This window comes from Acipenser ruthenus, chromosome 42 (genome assembly GCF_902713425.1).
Source record: "Acipenser ruthenus chromosome 42, fAciRut3.2 maternal haplotype, whole genome shotgun sequence".
Classification (NCBI taxonomy): Eukaryota; Metazoa; Chordata; class Actinopteri; order Acipenseriformes; family Acipenseridae; genus Acipenser; species Acipenser ruthenus.
In genome coordinates this window covers 3,580,319-3,602,037 of record NC_081230.1, presented here as the reverse complement: position 1 = coordinate 3,602,037, position 21,719 = coordinate 3,580,319, and the positions used below count along the sequence as shown (strand labels likewise).

The 21,719-nt window shown below is 45.7% G+C and overlaps 1 protein-coding gene across 2 annotated transcripts in view; it reads right to left on the bottom strand.

Moving 5' to 3' along the window:
* Positions 1-233: 233 nt before the first annotated feature.
* The window catches only part of LOC117404952 (butyrophilin subfamily 3 member A1-like), a 68,412-nt gene continuing 46,926 nt past the window's right edge, over positions 234-21,719 (bottom strand). For both annotated transcript variants that reach the window (XM_059011567.1, XM_059011568.1), the window contains 6 exons: positions 18,436-18,543; positions 18,306-18,332; positions 17,902-17,928; positions 2,817-2,846; positions 2,648-2,674; positions 234-1,812 (listed from right to left, as the gene is read on the bottom strand). In XM_059011567.1, coding sequence (XP_058867550.1) covers positions 1,244-1,812; positions 2,648-2,674; positions 2,817-2,846; positions 17,902-17,928; positions 18,306-18,332; positions 18,436-18,543 — 788 coding nt within the window. In that variant the 3' untranslated portion in view covers positions 234-1,243. The remainder of the gene's footprint in view (positions 1,813-2,647; positions 2,675-2,816; positions 2,847-17,901; positions 17,929-18,305; positions 18,333-18,435; positions 18,544-21,719) is intronic.

Below are 21,719 nucleotides of genomic sequence, written 5' to 3'. Positions count from 1 at the left end.
CCCTTTAACTACTCTTATGGTCATACAGTTATTAATGCTGGTGGCTCCTAGGTCCACAGCTATATCAGCGTATTAAAAGATGAGGGAAGAGGAGAGAGGGAGAATAGAGAGTGTAGGGGATGTAGAACCTGCAAGGTAGCCCTGACTACGCCACCAAGGGAATTGCACCCTCAGAATTAAAGTTCTTTTTTCAGAGGGCAAATCAGGGAAGAGAGTAACCAGGACACAGTTACTGTCAATTAAAATAATGTTTTATTGCACAGAATTAAGAATTAGCAGCAGATCATTACAATAGCACACAAGTGCTTTGTACAAAAAAAATAACTAAAACGGGTTTCATTTAAAATCCAAAAATAAAAACAACCGGTTTAAAAACAAACACAAAACACAAAACGCCAGTGAGTGCAGAGGAGGGGACACCGATAAACAATATCCCCAACGACATCATCATCATCATCGTCGTCGTCATCACAGCAGCAGCAGTACTAGGCTTACCATTTATTTTAGTTCCGTCTCAGGTCCCCTCTCCTACACGCACAAAAAAAAACACAGACAAGACAAACGGTGGATAGCCATCCTGGAAAACTAAAATCAAGGGGTATTTATTGTCAGGTGCGTATTTTCAATTACTGGGTCATTAATTAATTAACTGAGTGGGGAAGGAACAATAAAAGTGCTACAAAATCAAATCAAAGTGCCCTATCAAAGAAAACATGCACAAATCAAAATATATAAAGTGCAAAATAAAAATGTGAAATACTGGTCATTTCGACCCCGTTATAGGGAGGAAATAGGGAAAGTAGAGAGGTCAGGGGGAGAGAGGGGGAGTGGGATAGGGAGGGTGTAGAGAGGGCAGGGTGTAGAGAGGGAGAGCAGGGAGGAGAGAGGGAGAGTAGAGGGGGCAGGGTGGAGAGAGGATAGAGGAAAGTAGTAAGTATGGGTAACATATCAGAGGGAAGGGAGAGAAGGAGGAGAGAGAAAAGATAGGGGTAGAGAAGAGCAGTAAGCAGAAAAGGAGAGGGATTTGGAGTTGCAACAAGGTGGAGAGGAAGAGAGGGAGACAGGAAGGGGAGTAGGAAAGGGGGTGTAGAGAAATAAAGAGGAGGGGCTCAGGGTAAGAGGGTGGAAGAGAGAGGATTTCTTCTCATAAGCCCAGAAGAGTGCAGAGAGAGTGTCAGTGAAAATGAAGAGGAGATTGTCTGAGCTGTTTGAATAGTTTCCTGGTTCAGACAGCAATTTGTGTTTAATCTGCAGCGCTGACAGGGTTAGGGTTAGGGTAAGGGTTAGGGGGCTCCAGCACAAGGTCTATTTTCCTATCCAGAGTCCAGAAGAGTGGGTAGAGTTTCTCATTGGGATTGAACTCCATGTCAGTGAAAGTGTCGATGTGAAATCTGCTCTCCACATTGTAAAAGGACAGCTGCCTTTCTTCATAATCCAGATACACCCCCATCTTCTGCGGCTTCAAGCTCAGGGGGAGAGGGGTCCGGGGGTAAGTGAGAGCAGTGAACTCAACTTCATATCCATTCCATTCCACAGTCCAGTAACCCTGCTGGGGGGTCATGATGAACCCCCCCTTCCTCTTGGCAGACTCTCTGATGACTCCTAATCTCCACTCTGTATTCCCCCCCACTTGCACCTGCCAGTACTGTCTCCCCGAGGTGAAGCCCTCCTTGCCAAGCACACAGAACCTGTGATCAAATCTCTCTGGATTGTCAGGGAGATCCTGATGTGTCTCTCCCCGTCTCACTTGTTTCCCATCCACAGACAGGGTGAGCTGGGGGTGTAGTGTATCAGGGTCCAGAGTCACATCAACTGTGGAGCAAAGAAGAGATGATTATTATTATTATTATGACAGGAGGGTGTGAGGGAGTGTATGATGGAGAGAGGGAGAGGTAGAGGAGAGAGTAGAGATTGAGAGAGGGAGGGATAGGAGAAAGAGGGAAGGGTACAAGGAAGGGAAGGTATGATGGCTGGATGGAGGGAGGGAGGTAAAGAGAGGAGAGAAGGGGAGAGGATAGAGGTAGGGAGAGGGGAAGAGGGATAGGAGAGAGAGAAGGAGGGGAGGGAAGGGGAGGGTAGGAGGGGAGGGTATGATGACGGTGCTGCAGTGCATTGTGGATCCAGGTCGGTAGAGGGTCGTAAAAAATCGGCCCACCATAGGACTCTAACGTATATATATAGTATACACCTGGGATATGCATCCCCACTGAGGAGAAGAGGAGAGGAGAGGAGAGAAGGATAGAGGGAGGGGTACACTCATGAGAGGAGAGGTGCAGACAGGCTCCAGACTGTGATACTCTTAATAATGTGTATAAAGAATGTTTGTACCAAGTTTCATCACAATCAGATCAGCAGATCTCTAGATGCATGTCAAAGTGTAACATATGGACCCCTGCAGTGTCTACATGTGATCTTCACTTCACAGTGAGTTCACAATCTGGGGCATTATAACTAAACACACTTTCTCCTCTCCTTTTCAGTGTTACGTTTGGGAGGCACGCGAGGCTGGTGTTAGTTGAGCTGGGAGTGCACAGAAGTTTAAATGGGGCAGAATGTAAATATAGATGTAAACACAGTGAGTGAGACGGGGCTCCTCGCTGCTCTTTTACCCTCCACTGTGAAAGGAATCCATTGAAGAGACACATACCTGCTGAGCTGAGGATCCACTTCCATTCTAGAACACAGAAATAAAGAGAGCATTATTTTACAATCACTCCTCCTGTACTTTCTACAGTTCAGAAGATGTGCAGCACACACTAACTGGCAGGGCTGTGCTGGGGTGAGTCAGGTTGTGGATTTCCACACACTCTACATACCTGATTTAAGGACCTCTCGCTTTACAGACTCTGTGAAAGAAGAGAGCTGGGTTACATTCTGCACACTGAGGAGTAAAATCATCTATTGAATACCACTGAATAATAGATCACACTGTGTATTAAGCACCTAGTCCAACTGTGACCGACATGAGATATCCTTGAGCAGGTCCAGTAGAGAAATGGTCCATATTGTACAGCTATGGGGACATTTGCTATAATGGAAATAAAGAAAGCTTATTGTGATATGATTGACAATCCCAGGAAGTGCTTGTTTTCCACATTAAAGGGGAGGTCAGTCTCTCTTGGATTTAAAGGGGAGGTCAGTCTCTCTTGATTTGCTGACCCTGTCCATGGACTGGCCAGTGGTAATCACACAGGGGTCAATTACAGCAAACCTGGGAATTTAGGACTAAGCTGCGGACTGGCTAGTACGGTACTATCTCGGGATCATCCTCTGCTCCGTATTAATTTAGTACCACTTGCTATGAAAAAATATGCAGAACTAAAGTTGGGGATCAGCTAATCCACAACCTTGATACACACCTGAGCACAGGATTAAACTCTTTATTGTAGCGTGTTACCAAACAGGAAGTGAAGCGGGAGCTCAAAATGACTTGGTTTCAGCTTATTATATAATTCAAACTATAAATAAATTATACATGTCATCTAGAGTGTTATTTTTCCATGAAGAACGGTGCATGTTATTAATAATCACATTTATTTATTGAGAAACCCAACAACATCCTAATGATCTGGTTTTGTTAGATATGTAAATTAGGTACAGAAATGAACCGATGCACAAAAGTAAATAGGCTGAATTGCATACAAACATATTGCACTGTTCTGAAATGAAAAGTACAATCTCGTTTAAATAAAGCGGCACTAAAATGAATGAAGTGCAGAACTGAAAAAAAAACTGTCATTCGTGCTCATTAGGCAATTCACACATAAAACAACTGCATATGTTTAGGTGTAGCTCATATTAAAAGGTGTAAATGAAATCACAAGCAGTGATAACGGGTGGATATTATTTGGGCAGACTGTACTCGCCGAGCGTACGAAAGTCTCTCGCTGTGGCTCCACATCATGAAAGCAGGTGCAGATAAAGGCAGGAGAATGCTTTATAAGAGGAACGGCTTGTGAAAAACAACTGAACACCGCTGAATGAATGATTACATTAGATTTAATGAGCTTCTGCACAATAATATTCCTATGATTTAATTTCTAAGAGGACACAATAAACAACAATCACAAGATGCATTGGCCATCGTACAATCAATGAATAAGGTGTAAACAACACATTTTACACACATCAATATCCATCCACAATATAGTATTTGACTACCATTCATTACCATTACAAATCAGGATATAAGGCTTAATTACAAGCATCGTGACATAATTAAGAATAAATATATTTTAAATATAGGCCTAGGCTATTGAATAAGAATGAAACTACCTTGGCAAACAGTTAGACTTCAAATCATTTTATTTATACTTAGACTAGTTCAGTTCCATAAATGTTGGCAATACATTCTGAGATTCTTCACATTTGTTTCAAGAGTTAGTACACGTGACAGGATGGCTAAGTGGTGACATCAGGCCAGAATGCAGGAAGAAAAACAAACACAGAAATACTGCGGTGCAAAAAGACACGCCGTTTATTTAAATAACAAAACTAAATAAAATATTTAAACAAAAACACCTGCTCACAGAGCGAAACAAAACATAAACAAAAACCAATCACAAACACAAAAACTTACTACAGGTCAGGCTGGGCAATCGCCTTTGCTGTTCCTATAGGGTCAATTGCAATGAACTTGCAGAGTTAGTACGGAGCTGCATACTAAGTTGCGTACTAGCCAGTACGGTACTGTGGCAATGTGCCCCGCCCCTGTGTGCAATTGTGTGTTATGTGTTGTATGTTGCGTGCGTGTGTGTGTTAATGTTGGTGTATAGATTGGTACACGGGATATAAACGGGTCTGTGTTTCACGTGTATTTAAAGTGTAGATTTGTATTTAGGCACGAGGAGAGCACAAATCACTTCACGTGCTGGTTAAATGTAATATGTGAGCACGGGGTTGCACAGAATTAATTCACGTGCTGGGATTCAAGTGAATAATTAATTAGTAATTGAATCCCAGCACAACAGTATAAATAGGCACATTTTTAGTCACTCGTGGTTAGGTGTTCGGTGAGTGGAGAACGGGTTTGGAGACGGAGGTAATTGTAAAAGTAAAGTAAATAGTTATCTGCTCACCGTGTTTTGTTCGTCTGTCTGTGCACTGTCTAGTCCGTTTTGTTCGTCTGTTTATTTTGGCTACAAGTGCCGTGTCCTGTTTTTGTGTTTTGTTACAAACGTTTATTTTCTGTCTGTTTATTCATTAAATGCTGAGCGAAAGCATTCGCTCAGCTCCACCAAACTCCACATCTCTCTGTCGTTTGTGTTCCTGTTTCTGGTCTGACGCCACCCACTCCGGCCGTCTTTGTGACAGGTACTATCTCGGGATCATCCCCAGCTGCGTACTAAGTTAGTACCAATTGCATCAAAAAAACAAGCGAAACAAAGTTGGAGACTAGCTGATCCCCAGCTTTAGTACGGTACTAAGGATCAAGCATTGTTGTTGTTACCAAACAGGATCTGATTCATTATCAGAACCGCTTCATCCTTTTACAGGGAGCCAGACACGGCGCAAGGCGGGGTGGCTCTGAATCAGAACATTTGAAATATTTGTAACAGTAATGTATGTATTTTACGATATTATGAGCTAATAATCATTTTTACAATGTTACAAATAGGCCAACATTTATGCATATATTTATATGTGTGCACGTAATATATATATATATATATATATATATATATATATATTTTTTTTTTTATTTAAGATATACTGTATATGCATGGTAAAATACTCCATATCAAGGCACACAGACTGCCTATAAAATACTCAACCAAGTGCAATGCCATGAAATAAACTAGCAAAGCTAAATTCTGTTTTTGATTTCAGCATTAGCTTAATACATGATGCAGACAGTTGCAGCTCGTGCGGTGCGGCCCAGGCTGTTTTAAAGGGAGGAAAGGATAACCGTGGTCAACACACACGGGCTGTTTCGACACTGTTCTCATTGGACCACAACAAGTACAAAACAGGGAAGGGGTGGTATTCTGAAGAAGTATCATAGATAATCACTTCTAAAAACACCCTGAGAAGAGCACTGTTTATTTTGTTTTCCAATGTGCCCCCAGGTCCTACTACGTAAAATAACACTTAACTCACATTCTACCCACTGTGTCCCTACTCCTCAATATCCCTGCTCACCCCAAAGAACCACCAGTGTCGAGTCCCCTCAACTTAAAGGGAATGAAAAGACTTGCTGTCCCCTCAAAAAAATAAAAATAAAATAAAAATAAATAAATACGTCTCTCAAATGTGAAGCCTACTATCGCATACTACAGGCTCTACATGCATGACTGTAATGCTGCCAACACCTTCCTTCATTACACCGTGTAACAAATATTTTTTTTTTTTTTGTTCCTGGGTAGTAAGTGTTATTTCCTAATTGCGTATGCCTCAAAAGTATAGAAAATGGCTATTATTCCCCACAAACTTTGCTTTTGTGACCAGAACAGTGATATTTTGAAATGTACCTATTTCCAATGAGAAAACGAATGTGTCTTTTCGTTCACATAAAGTCAGAAAAAAACAACATATGAATCCAAATTAACATGTATTTATACTAAAGTAATACAAAAATGACTACAAAAGATTTAGAAGTGAGTAGTTTTTCGAGATTTACGATTATACTGTAAATCACTTTCACGAATCAGCTCATCCAGCTCATCCAGGAGCCTCAAAGCCGTGCTGCTCCATAATGGTAACAAGTATCCATCTCTTCCCCTGGCTCACTCGGTGCACCTCAAAGAGGATTACAACAGCATCAAGACCTTGCTGGACGCCTTGAAGTATGATGAGTACGGCTGGGACCCCCGGAAGGTGCTGATGCCACCACTGCACATCAAATTGGGCCTTATGAAACAATTTGTCAGAGCTCTAGATAAGGAGTCGGCAGCCTTCAAGTACCTTCAAGACTTCTTCCCTAAGCTGTCTGAGGCAAAGGTCAAAGCCGGTGTCTTCGTCGGACCACAGATAAAGAAGATCCTGGAGTGCAATGAATTCCCCAAGAGGCCCACTAGTAAGGAGAAAGCGGCTTGGAACAGCTTTGTCGCAGTGGTTCGGGGCTTCCTGGACAATCACAAGGCCGAAAACTATGTGGAGTTGGTTGAGACTCTGGTGAAGAACTGCGGCACAAAGTCCATATCCTTGATGCTCATCTTGATAAATTCAAGAACATGGGAGCGTACTCGGAGGAGCAAGGCGAGCGCTTCCACCAGGATATACTGGACTTTGAACGCCGCTACCAAGGACAGTATAACGAGAACATGGTGGGAAACTACATTTGGGGGCTGATTTGTGAAAGTGATTTACAGTATAATCGTAAATCTCGAAAAACTACTCACTTCTAAATCTTTTGTAGTCATTTTTGTATTACTTTAGTATAAATACATGTTAATTTGGATTCATATGTTGTTTTTTTCTGACTTTATGTGAACGAAAAGACACAAATTCGCCCGTTTTCTCATTGGAAATAGGTCAATTTCAAAATATCACTGTCCTGGTCACAAAAGCAAAGTTTGTGGGGAATAATAGCCATTTTCTATACTTTTGAGGCATAAGCAATTAGGAAATAACACTTACTACCCAGGAACAAAAATTGTGTTACATAGTGTTATTAGTAGTTAACAGTATTGTAGTCGTAATGTAATTTTATTTTACTATTACAATATCCGTACAGGCAGCAGATGCTTCAAATATGGTAACGACATATATATGTGTATATTATATGCACACGTTATTATTTCAGCAAAAATAAACTGCCAGTACATTCTGGGACTTTCACATGTCTTCCACTATTCCACTTAGTACAATACAAAAATTCTTAGTCCATAGCAAGAGTTAGACTAAGTTAGTCCCGTACTTAGTATTCTCTAGAGGACAGCAGCAGTTATTTTTGGCTTCGTTGCAATTGAGACCTTTTTTAGTATGCAACTGGGGACTAACTTCAGCCGCCAAGTTCGTTGCCACGGGACCACGGGATCATCCCCAGTTAGTACGCTGCTTTCAGTTTGTTGCAATTGACCCATAGGGTTTAAATTTCGTTGTTTGTTTGTTTATTTTTTCGTTTGTTTCTCTCTCTCGCTCGCTCACTCTCGTTCACTCCTCTTGAACATCCACCTCGAGGACGGAAAGCTGCAGGCTTATATACCGATTAGCAACAATGAAACAATGAATTGACTCGGGAGATGGTCACCTTCTGCACGAGGTTTTTAATGTATAAATAAATAAACCATTATTATTATTATTATTATTATTATTATTATTATTATTATTATTATTTAATAATAACTACAACAAAACAAATACAAAATAATAAATTGCACAGGGGCACCCCGTTCTATTAATAAATAAGTACATACAAGCCGCCTTGCCCTGTTACAGTGCAATACCACAACTTTAGTCTAAAGACAAAACTGGACTGAGTTAGTACAGTATTTTAGTATCTCTAGAGGGCAACCATAGTAATTTTGGGTTCATTGCAATTGAGAATTTTTAGCACAAAGCTGGGGACTATCTGGAGCTGCTTAGTGTGTTGCAATTGGTATTAAGTTGCATACTACTTTAGTGCCATCCTCCATATTAACCACCGGATCATCCCCAGTTAGTACGCTCATTTTAGTTTGCTGCAATTGATCCATAGAGTCCATCTTGTGCTCTGTTCAGAATCACACCATGGGGGACATGGCAGGATGCAGTGTGGATGCTCTCCAGTTTGCACATTGCTTCAGAATTGGGCCCCTGCAGTGGGGTTACCTGGCTATGAACACACTGCTCTGCTCTGCTCATAACCACTGAGGCGCTGGATATAATGTTATCATGTGTAGCATAAACACACAGGAAAGTGAACTCCACACTGAAGGGACTGCTTGACTAATCTCAGTGTTCAGGACAGGCAGTGAACTCCACACTGAAGTGACTGCTTGACTAATCTCCTCAGTGTTCAGGACAGGCAGTGAACTCCACACTGAAGGGACTGCTTGACTAATCTCCTCAGTGTCAAGGACAGGCCGTGAACTCCACACTGAAGGGACTGCTTGACTAATCTCCTCAGTGTTCAGACAGGCAGTGAACTCCACACTGAAGGGACTGCTTGACTAATCTCAGTGTTCAGGACAGGCAGTGAACTCCACACTAAAGGGACTGCTTGGCTAATCTCCTCAGTGTTCAGGACAGGCAGTGAACTCCACACTGAAGGGACTGCTTGACTAATCTCCTCATTGTTCAGGAGTCACGTTATTGCCTCGTCTTCTCGTCAGACCCACAGTTATCACTTAACTACCCATCTGATGCTTGATCAGGAAAACAATACAGACAATAAACAAACAGGAGACCCATGAGGATCTGTGGCTAGACTAAAACAATTGAACAAACAGAACAATGTTTACCTGACAAGTCATCACATTTATTATACTGTGATAAGCACAGGGTATGCGTGAAATCCTTACAGTGATAGTAGCAATAGCAGTGACATTATTAGAAGTAAACTCTATAAAACTACAGGAATTTAGAGCAGACCCGGCGCCAGGAATTACATGGGATGGGGGTGCCATGTATTCTGTGAGGGGGCACATGTACACACCTCACATTATATACGAACTGACACATTGTACCGGTATTTAAATACAAGAGTGACACAAAAAATAATAATACCTGAGTGCTTTACAATGCTACTCACTATATGCACCTATTATCAAATAACAGCTAACTAAGCAAATAACTGATCATATAACAACTGAATAAACAAGTCAATGGAAAATCTATAATGGCAAAGCATATCGATTAAATGTAAACCATAACTTACCAGTGTCATGAAGAAGCCCTCAGTAAAGCTGCCATCTTTGCTTCCCTTTTGCACTGAACTTTCATTACTACTACTTTCCACTCGCCACAGAACTTGAGGGTCAAATCCTTCTCAAAGGCTAACTGTATGAGGTGCGCTATGCGGTTGTGAAGCATGCTCCTTCTGTGTGTTGTCAGTACGTTGGAAAGAGTAGAAAATGAGTTTTCGCACATAGCAGTAGAAGCCCCAAAAGTCAAAGCAAGTCATAGCACTGTCTTAACACTTGGTATCGCTTCAAGGGTGTTGCGAAACGTTTTTCACAGACTGGGTCGTCCACTTTTCATTTTCATTTTGATTTAATCTGTAGAAACTGACATGCAACTAGCAATTCAGATTCAACAATGTCCATCTTGATAAATGATCTAAGGGTTGCAAATTAGCAAGTTGTAGAAACGTTGGGCTATTGGGGTCGGCAGCCTGTAGCGCTGCAATTAGTTTAGTATTACGTTCATTAAAAAGAGCTGACAGTTCAACTAGTACGGCATCCAGCACACCATAAAACAGCCTCTTGAGCTCACATTCATTATCAGCTTCATCTGACTGTGACGAAGTGCCCGCCCCTGTGTGTATTTTTCTGTTATATGTTGCGTGTGGTGTGTTAAATGTTGGTGTATAGTCATTGGTACACAGGATATAAACGGGTCTGTGTAACACGAGTGTTTAAAATGTATATTTGTATTTAGGCACGAGGATGGCACAGCACTTCATGTGCAAGTAAAATGTAATATGTGAGCACGGGGAATTGCACTTTATTGATTCACGTGCAGTTGTACCGCGACTCCAATTGAATGATTGATTAGCAGTCGAGTCTCGGTACAACTGCATAAATAGATGCACGTTTCATTCAGTCGGGGTTGGGTGTTCGAGAGTGGAGAACGGGAGAGAGAGAGAAGTTAAAATAAGTAAAAGCGTAAATATATGTGTTTGTACTCACCGTGTTTGTTTGTCTGTCCGTTCACCGTTTGTTAAATGTTAGTGCGTTTTGTTTGTCTATTTATTTTGGCGCAAGTGCCGTGTCCTGTTTTGTGTTCAAACCTTTTATTTTCTGTTCTGTCAATCAATTATTAAATGCTGAGCGCGATCACGCGCTCAGCTTCACCAAAACCCCAAGTCTGTGTCGTTTTATTTCCTGGCTCTGGTCTGACGCCACCCACTCCGGCCGTCTTTGTGACACGTGGTGTCAGAAGCGGGACGACAGCGCCTCCAGGCCAGAGCGGGAACCGCAGTTTTTTTTTGGAAAAAAAATAAATAAATAAAAATAATAAATAAATAGTAAAGCGAGGATGGGGAGAAAAGCTGCAGGAAGCAGCAGCAGCAACAACAGCTGCAGCACTCATCCTGCATGCCGGGCTGGGAGGAGGACAGCCACAACGGGGTAGGATGCCCGTATACGCGGGCTCAGGGAAAGGAGCAGCTGTCACCCCAAGCATCAGTAGCCACCCCTCTACCCCCACTGCCACCGGGTTCCCCACCGTCACGGGAAATATGGGACTGGCTGGTGCACCCCGAGGGGAACTTCACCAGTGACCTCCCCTGGGTTATTAACACGCTGCGGATGCGAGATGGAGAACGATGGGAGGACTGGGAGCAACAGCACAACCCGGCATCAGTTCGTGACATTACCATGGTGGTGCTGGGATACCTAGCTGCAGACATGGGAGGGATGCCTTCCAGTGAGCAAGAGGGAGAGGAGCAGTCGCTGCCCTCTCCAGTACCTGAGTGGGAGGAGCCAGAGTGTCCACAGCTCAAGCGGGAGGAGCCTGAGCGTCCACAGCCCAAGCGGGAGGAGCCAGAGCGTCCACAGCCCAAGCGGGAGGAGCCAGAGCGTCCACAGCCCAAGCGGGAGGAGCCAGAGCGTCCACAGCCCAAGCGGGAGGAGCCCGAACGTCCTACGCCTGAGTGGGGGGAGCCCGAACGTCCACAGCCCAAGAAGGGAGGAGTTGGTGCGTCCACAGCCCAAAAGGGAGGAGTCGGTGCGTTCACAGCCCAAAGAGAGGGAAGTCGGGGCTTCCACAGCCCTAGGACCCAAGCGGCCAGCAGAGGGAGAATGCCTGCTGGTCCCACCTCCACCAGCAGAGGAAAAATGCCTCCTGTCCCCATCTCCACCAGCAGAGGAAGAATGCCTGCTGGTTTCCCCTTCCGAGGCAGAGCCGCACCAGTCCCCTGCAAGAAAGGCAGAGCCGCACCAGTCCCCTGCAAGAGAGGCAGAGCAGCACCAGTCCCCTGCAAAAGGGGGAGACTACACGCTGCTCCCACCTCCGTCGCCAGGAGACTACACGCTGCTCCCACCTTCGTCGCCAGGAGACTACACGCTGCTCCCACCTTCACCGGCAGGAGCAGAGTGGCAGGAGCTGCCTTTAGCTCCGCCACCTTCACCGGCAGGAGCAGAGCAGCAGGAGCTGCCTCTACCTCCGCCACCTTCACTGGCAGGAGCAGAGCAGCAGGAGCTGCCTCTGCCTCCGCCACCTCCACCGGCAGGAGCAGAGCAGCAGGAGCTGCCTCTGCCTCCGCCATGTCCACCAGCAGAAGGCGAATGCCTGCTGGGTCCCTGTCTACCAGCAGAGGGTGAATGCCTGCTAGGTCCCTTTCTACCAGCAGAGGATGAATGCCTGCTGGTATCACTTTCCCCACCATCACGAGGAGAGGAGCGGGAGCTGCCTCTGCCTCCATCACCATCAGGGGGAGAGGAGCAGGAGCTGCCTCTCCCTTCACCAGAAGGACCAAGACTAGATGCTGGCGGTCCTCAGCAGCCCTTGCATAGGCTGCTGAGGGAAGCACGGGGAAGAACCGCCCGGCCGCAGAGGTCAAGAAGAGTGCCAACACCCGCACCCCAGCTTGTCCTGACTCCCTGCCTCGCTTCGCCCAGGGATGCCTGCCTCGCTTCGCCCAGGGATGCCTGCCACACTTCGCCCAAGGATGCCTGTCTGGCATCGCCTGGGGCTGCCTGTCGCTCCGCATCGCCTGGGGTTGCCTGTCGCTCCGCATCGCCTGGGGCTGCCAGCCGCTCCGCATCGCCTGGGGCTGCCTGTTGCTCCGCATCGCAGCAGGAAGTACTGTGGCCGGAACCCCACCAAGGGGAGCTGCCAGCCAAGAAGAAGGTGGGGGAGGTCAGGAGACCTGCTCCCACTGCAGCAGTTTCGCTGCCGGAGATCGTGGGACAGGTCAGGAGACTTGCTCCCACTGCAGCAGTTTCACTGCCGGAGATCGTGGGGGAGGTCCGGAGAGCTGCTCCCACTGCAGCTTCTTCGCTGCCGGAAGCACTGTGATCGGAGCCCCACCAAGGGGAGCTACCGGCTACAAAGAAAGGGGGAGAGGTCAGGAGACCAGCATCCCCCGCAGCAATTTCGCTGCAGGAGTGGACCAGCATGCTGTCAGCCGTGCCACTACCGGCAGGGGTGCTGACAGCATTGCCAGCCATGGGCCCACTGAAGCCTCCCTTTCCAGCCCGAGACTTTGTTCTGGACTGCTGGGTTTTTAAGGGGGGAGGTGGCCGTTGAGGCCATGTGTGCTGCGCACAAGGGGGGGTATATGTAGCAATGTGCTCCGCCCCTGTGTGTATTTTCTGTTATATGTTGCATGTGGTGTGTTAAATGTTGGTGTATAGTCATTGGTACACGGGATATAAACGGGTCTGTGTAACACGAGTGTTTAAAATGTATATTTGTATTTAGGCACGAGGATGGCACAGCACTTCACGTGCAAGTAAAATGTAATATGTGAGCACGGGGAATTGCACTTTATTGATTCACGTGCAGTTGTACCGCGATTCCAATTGAATGATTGATTAGCAGTCGAGTCTCGGTACAGCTTCATAAAAGCAGCATGTTTTCACTCACTCGGGGTTGGGTGTTCGAGAGTGGAGAACGGGAGAGAGAAAGGAGTTAAAATAAGTAAAAGCGTAAATATAAGTGTTTGTACTCACCGTGTTTGTTTGTCTGTCCGTTCACCGTTTGTTAAATGTTAGTGCGTTTTGTTTGTCTATTTATTTTGGCGCAAGTGCCGTGTCCTGTTTTGTGTTCAAACCTTTTATTTTCTGTTCTGTCAATTAATTATTAAATGCTGAGCGCGATCACGTGCTCAGCTTCACCAAAACCCCAAGTCTGTGTCGTTTTATTTCCTGGATCTGGTCTGACGCCACCCACTCCGGCCGTCTTTGTGACACTGACCAACAGATCCCTCAACCACAAGGTCTTTAAGGTGCTTGCTCAAATGTAAAACTCTCTGTTTCTTGCATGGCACAGTTGTTTCACCACTGTCATTCAGCAGATCGTTAGAAAGTGCATGGCAACACAGTTTCGCAATACACTCTGAAGCACTATGAACGACCTCTACAGCAGAAAGAAGAGCGCTTTTTTCTCCCTGTCCAGTATACTCAAAATGTTTTGCACCATGTGAGCAATGAATCTGAAGTCTACAGCTGACACCGGCTTCAATGATCCAACAGCTTCAATCTTAACTTCGGTTCCATGTCCTCGAGTGCTTTGGGTTTCTGAAAGTAATTCTACAATGCTGTTAAACGACTTCACAACAACCCCAGCTGTACAGTAATGCCCAGTCCAACGCTGCTCGAGAAATCGTTTAAGTTTCTCGCCTTTACACAGAACAGCAATAGCTGGTTTCCTTACAAATTTGTACAATGAGCTGCACACAGTGAAGAATTATTCTACCTTTTCTTCTGAGGACGTGGCATGCACAGAGACCAAGTGCAGCTGGTGATTAAAGCAATGGATGTACGGGACCTCCCTTCCCAGTTTGTCCTGCAAAATCTTTTGAACCCCCCTGTGGCAGCCGGACATAACATTTGCTCCATTGTAGCACTGGCTTAACGTTTTAGAAGGGCAGAGTCCTGCTTCCATTATTTCAGTTACAATCGTGTTTGCAAATGTCTCTGCACCGAAACTGTCAGTTGTGGCTATAGTCAAGTGCCTTTCCCTGATTTCATCATTCGCACTTACAAAACAAACTACAATCGAGATGTTTTCACAGCCAGTTGGGTCTCGTGTTCCATCAGCTTTTACTGTATACTACAAATCCCAGATTTCTCGTACTGTCTCTTCCTTCACAGTTTCACACATTATTTCATTTAATTTTGTATATGGTGCGAGGTGCTCTTAGCATTGCCTGGTTTAGTTTGGTAAACTTTTGCCAGCTCTGGATCTTTTCTTATAGTTTATTCAAATAAACCCAGGAAAACTCCACTAGATCTATCCGCAATGTCAACAGATTGTTTCTATTTATCCACTTTCTAATATCCATAACTCTAGATGGTAGAGGATAAATTTACACTCACAAAATATTTACTTTGTTTTCTGTGAAATGTTCACTTTGCTCCATATAAGACCCGCCCCCTGCTCTACTTTCAGTGAGCGTGTTGAACGGCGTTTACGTAAATACACAGGGATCCGGAAGGGGGTAACTCAGGGGCGGACACTGTGGGCTTTGTTGTAGATAACTTACAATAAATACAAAAATGACTAAAAAACAGCAAATGTTCTACAGATTATATAGTATATAAATTGTTTATCAAGGCTGAGAAGAGACCAGCTGGGTGGGCACCAGATTGACTTTCGGCGGGCATTGCCTCCAGGTGCAACCCCCCGTGACCCTGGCCTTGATTTAGAGCCTCATTGTATAACACAGGTCAGAACAGATGAAAAGACAAACAGTCGAAATCAACAAATCAAAATAGCATACACCCCCTCCTGCTGACAAGACAAGAGCTAACACAGACACACAGACAGATAGAAGGATAGAAAGCTAACACAGACACACAGACAGATAGAAGGATAGAAAGCTAACACAGACACACAGACAGATAGAAGGATAGAAAGCTAACACAGACACACAGACAGATAGAAGGATAGAAAGCTAACACAGACAGATAGAAGGGTAGAAAGCTAACACAGACACACAGACAGATAGAAGGATCGAAAGCTAACAGACACACAGACAGATAGAAGGATAGAAAGCTAACACAGACACACAGACAGATAGAAGGATCGAAAGCTAACACAGACAGATAGAAGGATCGAATGCTAACACAGACACACAGACAGATAGAAGGATAGAAAGCTAACAGGCACACAAACAGATAGAAGGATAGAAAGCTAACACAGACACACAGACAGATAGAAGGATAGAAAGCTAACACAGACACACAGACAGATAGAAGGATAGAAAGCTAACACAGACACACAGACAGATAGAAGGATAGAAAGCTAACACAGACACAGACAGATAGAAGGATAGAAAGCTAACACAGACACACAGACAGATAGAAGGATAGAAAGCTAACACAGACACACAGACAGATAGAAGGATATAAAGCTAACACAGACACACAGACAGATAGAAGGATAGAAAGCTAACACAGACACACAGACAGATAGAAGGATAGAAAGCTAACACAGACACAGACAGACAGATAGAAGGATAGAAAGCTAACACAGACACACAGACAGATAGAAGGATAGAAAGCTAACACAGGCACACAGACAGATAGAAGGATAGAAAGCTAACACAGACACACAGACAGATAGAAGGATAGAAAGCTAACACAGACAGATAGAAGGATAGAAAGCTAACACAGACACACAGACAGATAGAAGGATCGAAAGCTAACACAGACAGATAGAAGGATAGAAAGCTAACACAGACACAGACAGATAGAAGGATAGAAAGCTAACACAGACACACAGACAGATAGAAGGATAGAAAGCTAACAGGCACACAAACAGATAGAAGGATAGAAAGCTAACACAGACACACAGACAGATAGAAGGATAGAAAGCTAACACAGACACACAGACAGATAGAAGGATAGAAAGCTAACACAGACACACAGACAGATAGAAGGATAGAAAGCTAACACAGACACACAGACAGATAGAAGGATAGAAAGCTAACACAGGCACACAGACAGATAGAAGGATAGAAAGCCAACACAGACACACAGACAGATAGAAGGATCGAAAGCTAACACAGACAGATAGAAGGATAGAAAGCTAACACAGACACAGACAGATAGAAGGATAGAAAGCTAACACAGACACACAGACAGATAGAAGGATAGAAAGCTAACAGGCACACAAACAGATAGAAGGATAGAAAGCTAACACAGACACACAGACAGATAGAAGGATAGAAAGCTAACACAGACACACAGACAGATAGAAGGATAGAAAGCTAACACAGACACACAGACAGATAGAAGGATAGAAAGCTAACACAGACACAGACAGATAGAAGGATAGAAAGCTAACACACACACAGACAGATAGAAGGATAGAAAGCTAACACAGACACACAGACAGATAGAAGGATATAAAGCTAACACAGACACACAGACAGATAGAAGGATAGAAAGCTAACACAGACACACAGACAGATAGAAGGATAGAAAGCTAACACAGACACACAGACAGATAGAAGGATAGAAAGCTAACACAGACACAGACAGACAGATAGAAGGATAGAAAGCTAACACAGACACACAGACAGATAGAAGGATAGAAAGCTAACACAGGCACACAGACAGATAGAAGGATAGAAAGCCAACACAGACACACAGACAGATAGAAGGATCGAAAGCTAACACAGACAGATAGAAGGATAGAAAGCTAACACAGACACAGACAGATAGAAGGATAGAAAGCTAACACAGACACAGACAGACAGATAGAAGGATAGAAAGCTAACACAGACACACAGACAGATAGAAGGATAGAAAGCTAACACAGACACACAGACAGATAGAAGGATAGAAAGCTAACACAGACACACAGACAGATAGAAGGATAGAAAGCTAACACAGACAGATAGAAGGATAGAAAGCTAACACAGACACAGACAGATAGAAGGATAGAAAGCTAACACAGACACACAGACAGATAGAAGGATAGAAAGCTAACACAGACACACAGACAGATAGAAGGATAGAAAGCTAACACAGACACACAGACAGATAGAAGGATAGAAAGCTAACACAGACACACAGACAGATAGAAGGATAGGGAGTTTTCTGGTAATTCTAAAAATAAAAAAGTTATAAAAACAATTCTTACCAAGTTCCTTAAGAAGATGCAGAGCAGCTAAAAACATGAATCAGACAGAACAGTGTGTGGTTATTTCAGTTCCAGTACAGATTAAAATGAATCAGACAGAACAGTGTGTGGTTATTTCAGCTCCAGCAAAGATTAAATTGCAGTATGAAAAACACAACTAGTTAAATTAGCAGGATGTCTATGTGAAAACTAATCTGCTGTCTGTGAAGTATATAAAACATACAAACTAAAATTGCTACAATTTAACACACGTCCATAGAGAAAAATCTATATTCCTTTATTTAAAAATAAATAAATAAATACATTTTCAAGGATGTCTTTATTTATGGGTGTGGTAGTTTAAGATACTGCTGCAGAAACCTGGAATGGGTTTTCAGCATCTCTTCATTAAGTGCTTTACTTACCCATAGGCTCAAACTGTCTCTCCATGCCTAGAAGAAAAACAGAACAATCCATATTATTGTAAACCTGTTTGACATGTTTAAAATGCACAGAGGTATATGAAATGCGTCATGATAATGATAAAGTTCATACCATCCATTCTTCTCCATTGGATCACCAGCAGAGGAATGGCTCCAATACTGAGAGCTAGAGTCAAGGAGAAAGCCACCATCCATCCAGAGACTCCTGGGAAAAAATCACCTGGAAAACAACACAGCAGCTCAACACACTGGAACACACACACCCCTCCCAACACTGACCACACCCCCTCATAGTGAGCATTCCACACACCCCTCCCAACACTGAACCACACCCCCTCATAGTGAGCATTCCACACACCCCTCCCAACACTGAGACACACCCCTCATAGTGAGCATTCCACACACCCCTCCCAACACTGAACCACACACCCTCATAGTGAGCATTCCACACACCCCTCCCAACACTGAGACACACCCCTCATAGTGAGCATTCCACACACCCCTCCCAACACTGACCACACCCCTCATAGTGAGCATTCCACACACCCCTCCCAACACTGAGACACACCCCTCATAGTGAGCATTCCACACACCCCTCCCAACACTGAGCAACACCCCTCATAGTGAGCATTCCACACACCCCTCCCAACACTGAGACACACCCCTCATAGTGAGCATTCCACACACCCCTCCCAACACTGACCACACCCCCCTCATAGTGAGCATTCCACACACCCCTCCCAACACTGACCTCACCCCTCATAGTGAGCATTCCACACACCCCTCCCAACACTGACCACACCCCCTCATAGTGAGCATTCCACACACCCCTCCCAACACTGACCACACCCCTCATAGTGAGCATTCCACACATCCCTCCCAACACTGACCACACCCCTCATAGTGAGCATTCCACACACCCCTCCCAACACTGACCACACCCCTCATAGTGAGCATTCCACACACCCCTCCCAACACTGACCACACCCCCTCATAGTGAGCATTCCACACACCCCTCCCAACACTGACCACACCCCTCATAGTGAGCATTCCACACACCCCTCCCAACACTGACCACACCCCTCATAGTGAGCATTCCACACACCCCTCCCAACACTGACCACACCCCCTCATAGTGAGCATTCCACACACCCCTCCCAACACTGACCACACCCCTCATAGTGAGCATTCCACACACCCCTCCCAACACTGACCACACCCCCTCATAGTGAGCATTCTACACACCCCTCCCAACACTGACCACACCCCCTCATAGTGAGCATTCCACACACCCCTCCCAACACTGAGCCACACCCCCTCATAGTGAGCATTCCACACACCCCTCCCAACACCGAGCCACACCCCCTCATAGTGAGCATTCCACACATCCCTCCCAACACTGACCACACCCCCTCATAGTGAGCATTCCACACACCCCTCCCAACACTGACCACACCCCTCATAGTGAGCATTCCACACACCCCTCCCAACACTGACCACACCCCTTCATAGTGAGCATTCCACACACCCCTCCCAACACTGACCACACCCCCTCATAGTGAGCATTCCACACACCCCTCCCAACACTGACCACACCCCTCATAGTGAGCATTCCACACACCCCTCCCAACACTGACCACACCCCCTCATAGTGAGCATTCCACACACCCCTCCCAACACTGACCACACCCCTCATAGTGAGCATTCCACACACCCCTCCCAACACTAAGCCACACCCCCTCATAGTGAGCATTCCACACACCCCCCCAACACTGACCACACCCCTCATAGTGAGCATTCCACACACCCCTCCCAACACTGAGCCACACCCCCTCATAGTGAGCATTCCACACACCCCTCCCAACACTGAACCACACCCCTCATAGTGAGCATTCCACCCATCCATCCCATCACTGAACCACACCCCTCATAGCGAGCATTCCACACACCCCTCCCAACACTGAACCACACCCCTCATAGTGAGCATTCCACACACCCCTCCCAACACTGACCACACCCCTCATAGTGAGCATTCCACACACCCCTCCCAACACTGACCACACCCCTCATAGTGAGCATTCCACACACCCCTCCCAACACTGAGCCACACCCCTCATAGTGAGCATTCCGCACACCCCTCCCAACACTGAACCACACCCCTCATAGTGAGCATTCCACACACCCCTCCTAACACTGACCACACCCCTCATAGTGAGCATTCCACCCATCTCTCCCATCACTGAACCACACCCCTCATAGTGAGCATTCCACACACCCCTCCCAACACTGAGCCACACCCCTCATAGTGAGCATTCCACACACCCCTCCCAACACTGAGACACACCCCTCATAGTGAGCATTCCACACACCCCTCCCAACACTGAACCACACCCCTCATATTGAGCATTCCACACACCCCTCCTAACACTGAACACACCCCTCATAGTGAGCATTCCACCCATCTCTCCCATCACTGAACCACACCCCTCATAGTGAGCATTCCACACACCCTTCCCAACACTGACCACACCCCTCATAGTGAGCATTCCACACACCCCTCCCAACACTGAACCACACCCCTCATAGTGAGCATTCCACACACCCCTCCCAACACTGACCACACCCCTCATAGTGAGCATTCCGCACACCCCTCCCAACACTGACCGCACCCCTCATAGTGAGCATTCCACACACCCCTCCCAACACTGACCACACCCCTCATAGTGAGTATTCCACACACCCCTCCCAACACTGAACCACACCCCTCATAGTGAGCATTCCACACACCCCTCCCAACACTGACCACACCCCTCATAGTGAGCATTCCGCACACCCCTCCCAACACTGAACCACACCCCTCATAGTGAGCATTCCACCCATCTCTCCCATCACTGAACCACACCCCTCATAGTGAGCATTCCACACACCCCTCCCAACACTGAACCACACCCCTCATATTGAGCATTCCACACACCCCTCCTAACACTGACCACACCCCTCATAGTGAGCATTCCACCCATCTCTCCCATCACTGAACCACACCCCTCATATTGAGCATTCCACACACCCCTCCCAACACTGAGCCACACCCCTCATAGTGAGCATTCCACACACCCCTCCCAACACTGACCACACCCCTCATAGTGAGCATTCCACACACCCCTCCCAACACTGACCACACCCCTCATAGTGAGCATTCCACACACCCCTCCCAACACTGACCACACCCCTCATAGTGAGCATTCCACACACCCCTCCCAACACTGACCACACCCCCTCATAGTGAGCATTCCACACACCTCCCAACACTGAGCCACACCCCTCATATTGAGCATTCCACACACCCCTCCCAACACTGACCGCACCCCTCATAGTGAGCATTCCACACACCCCTCC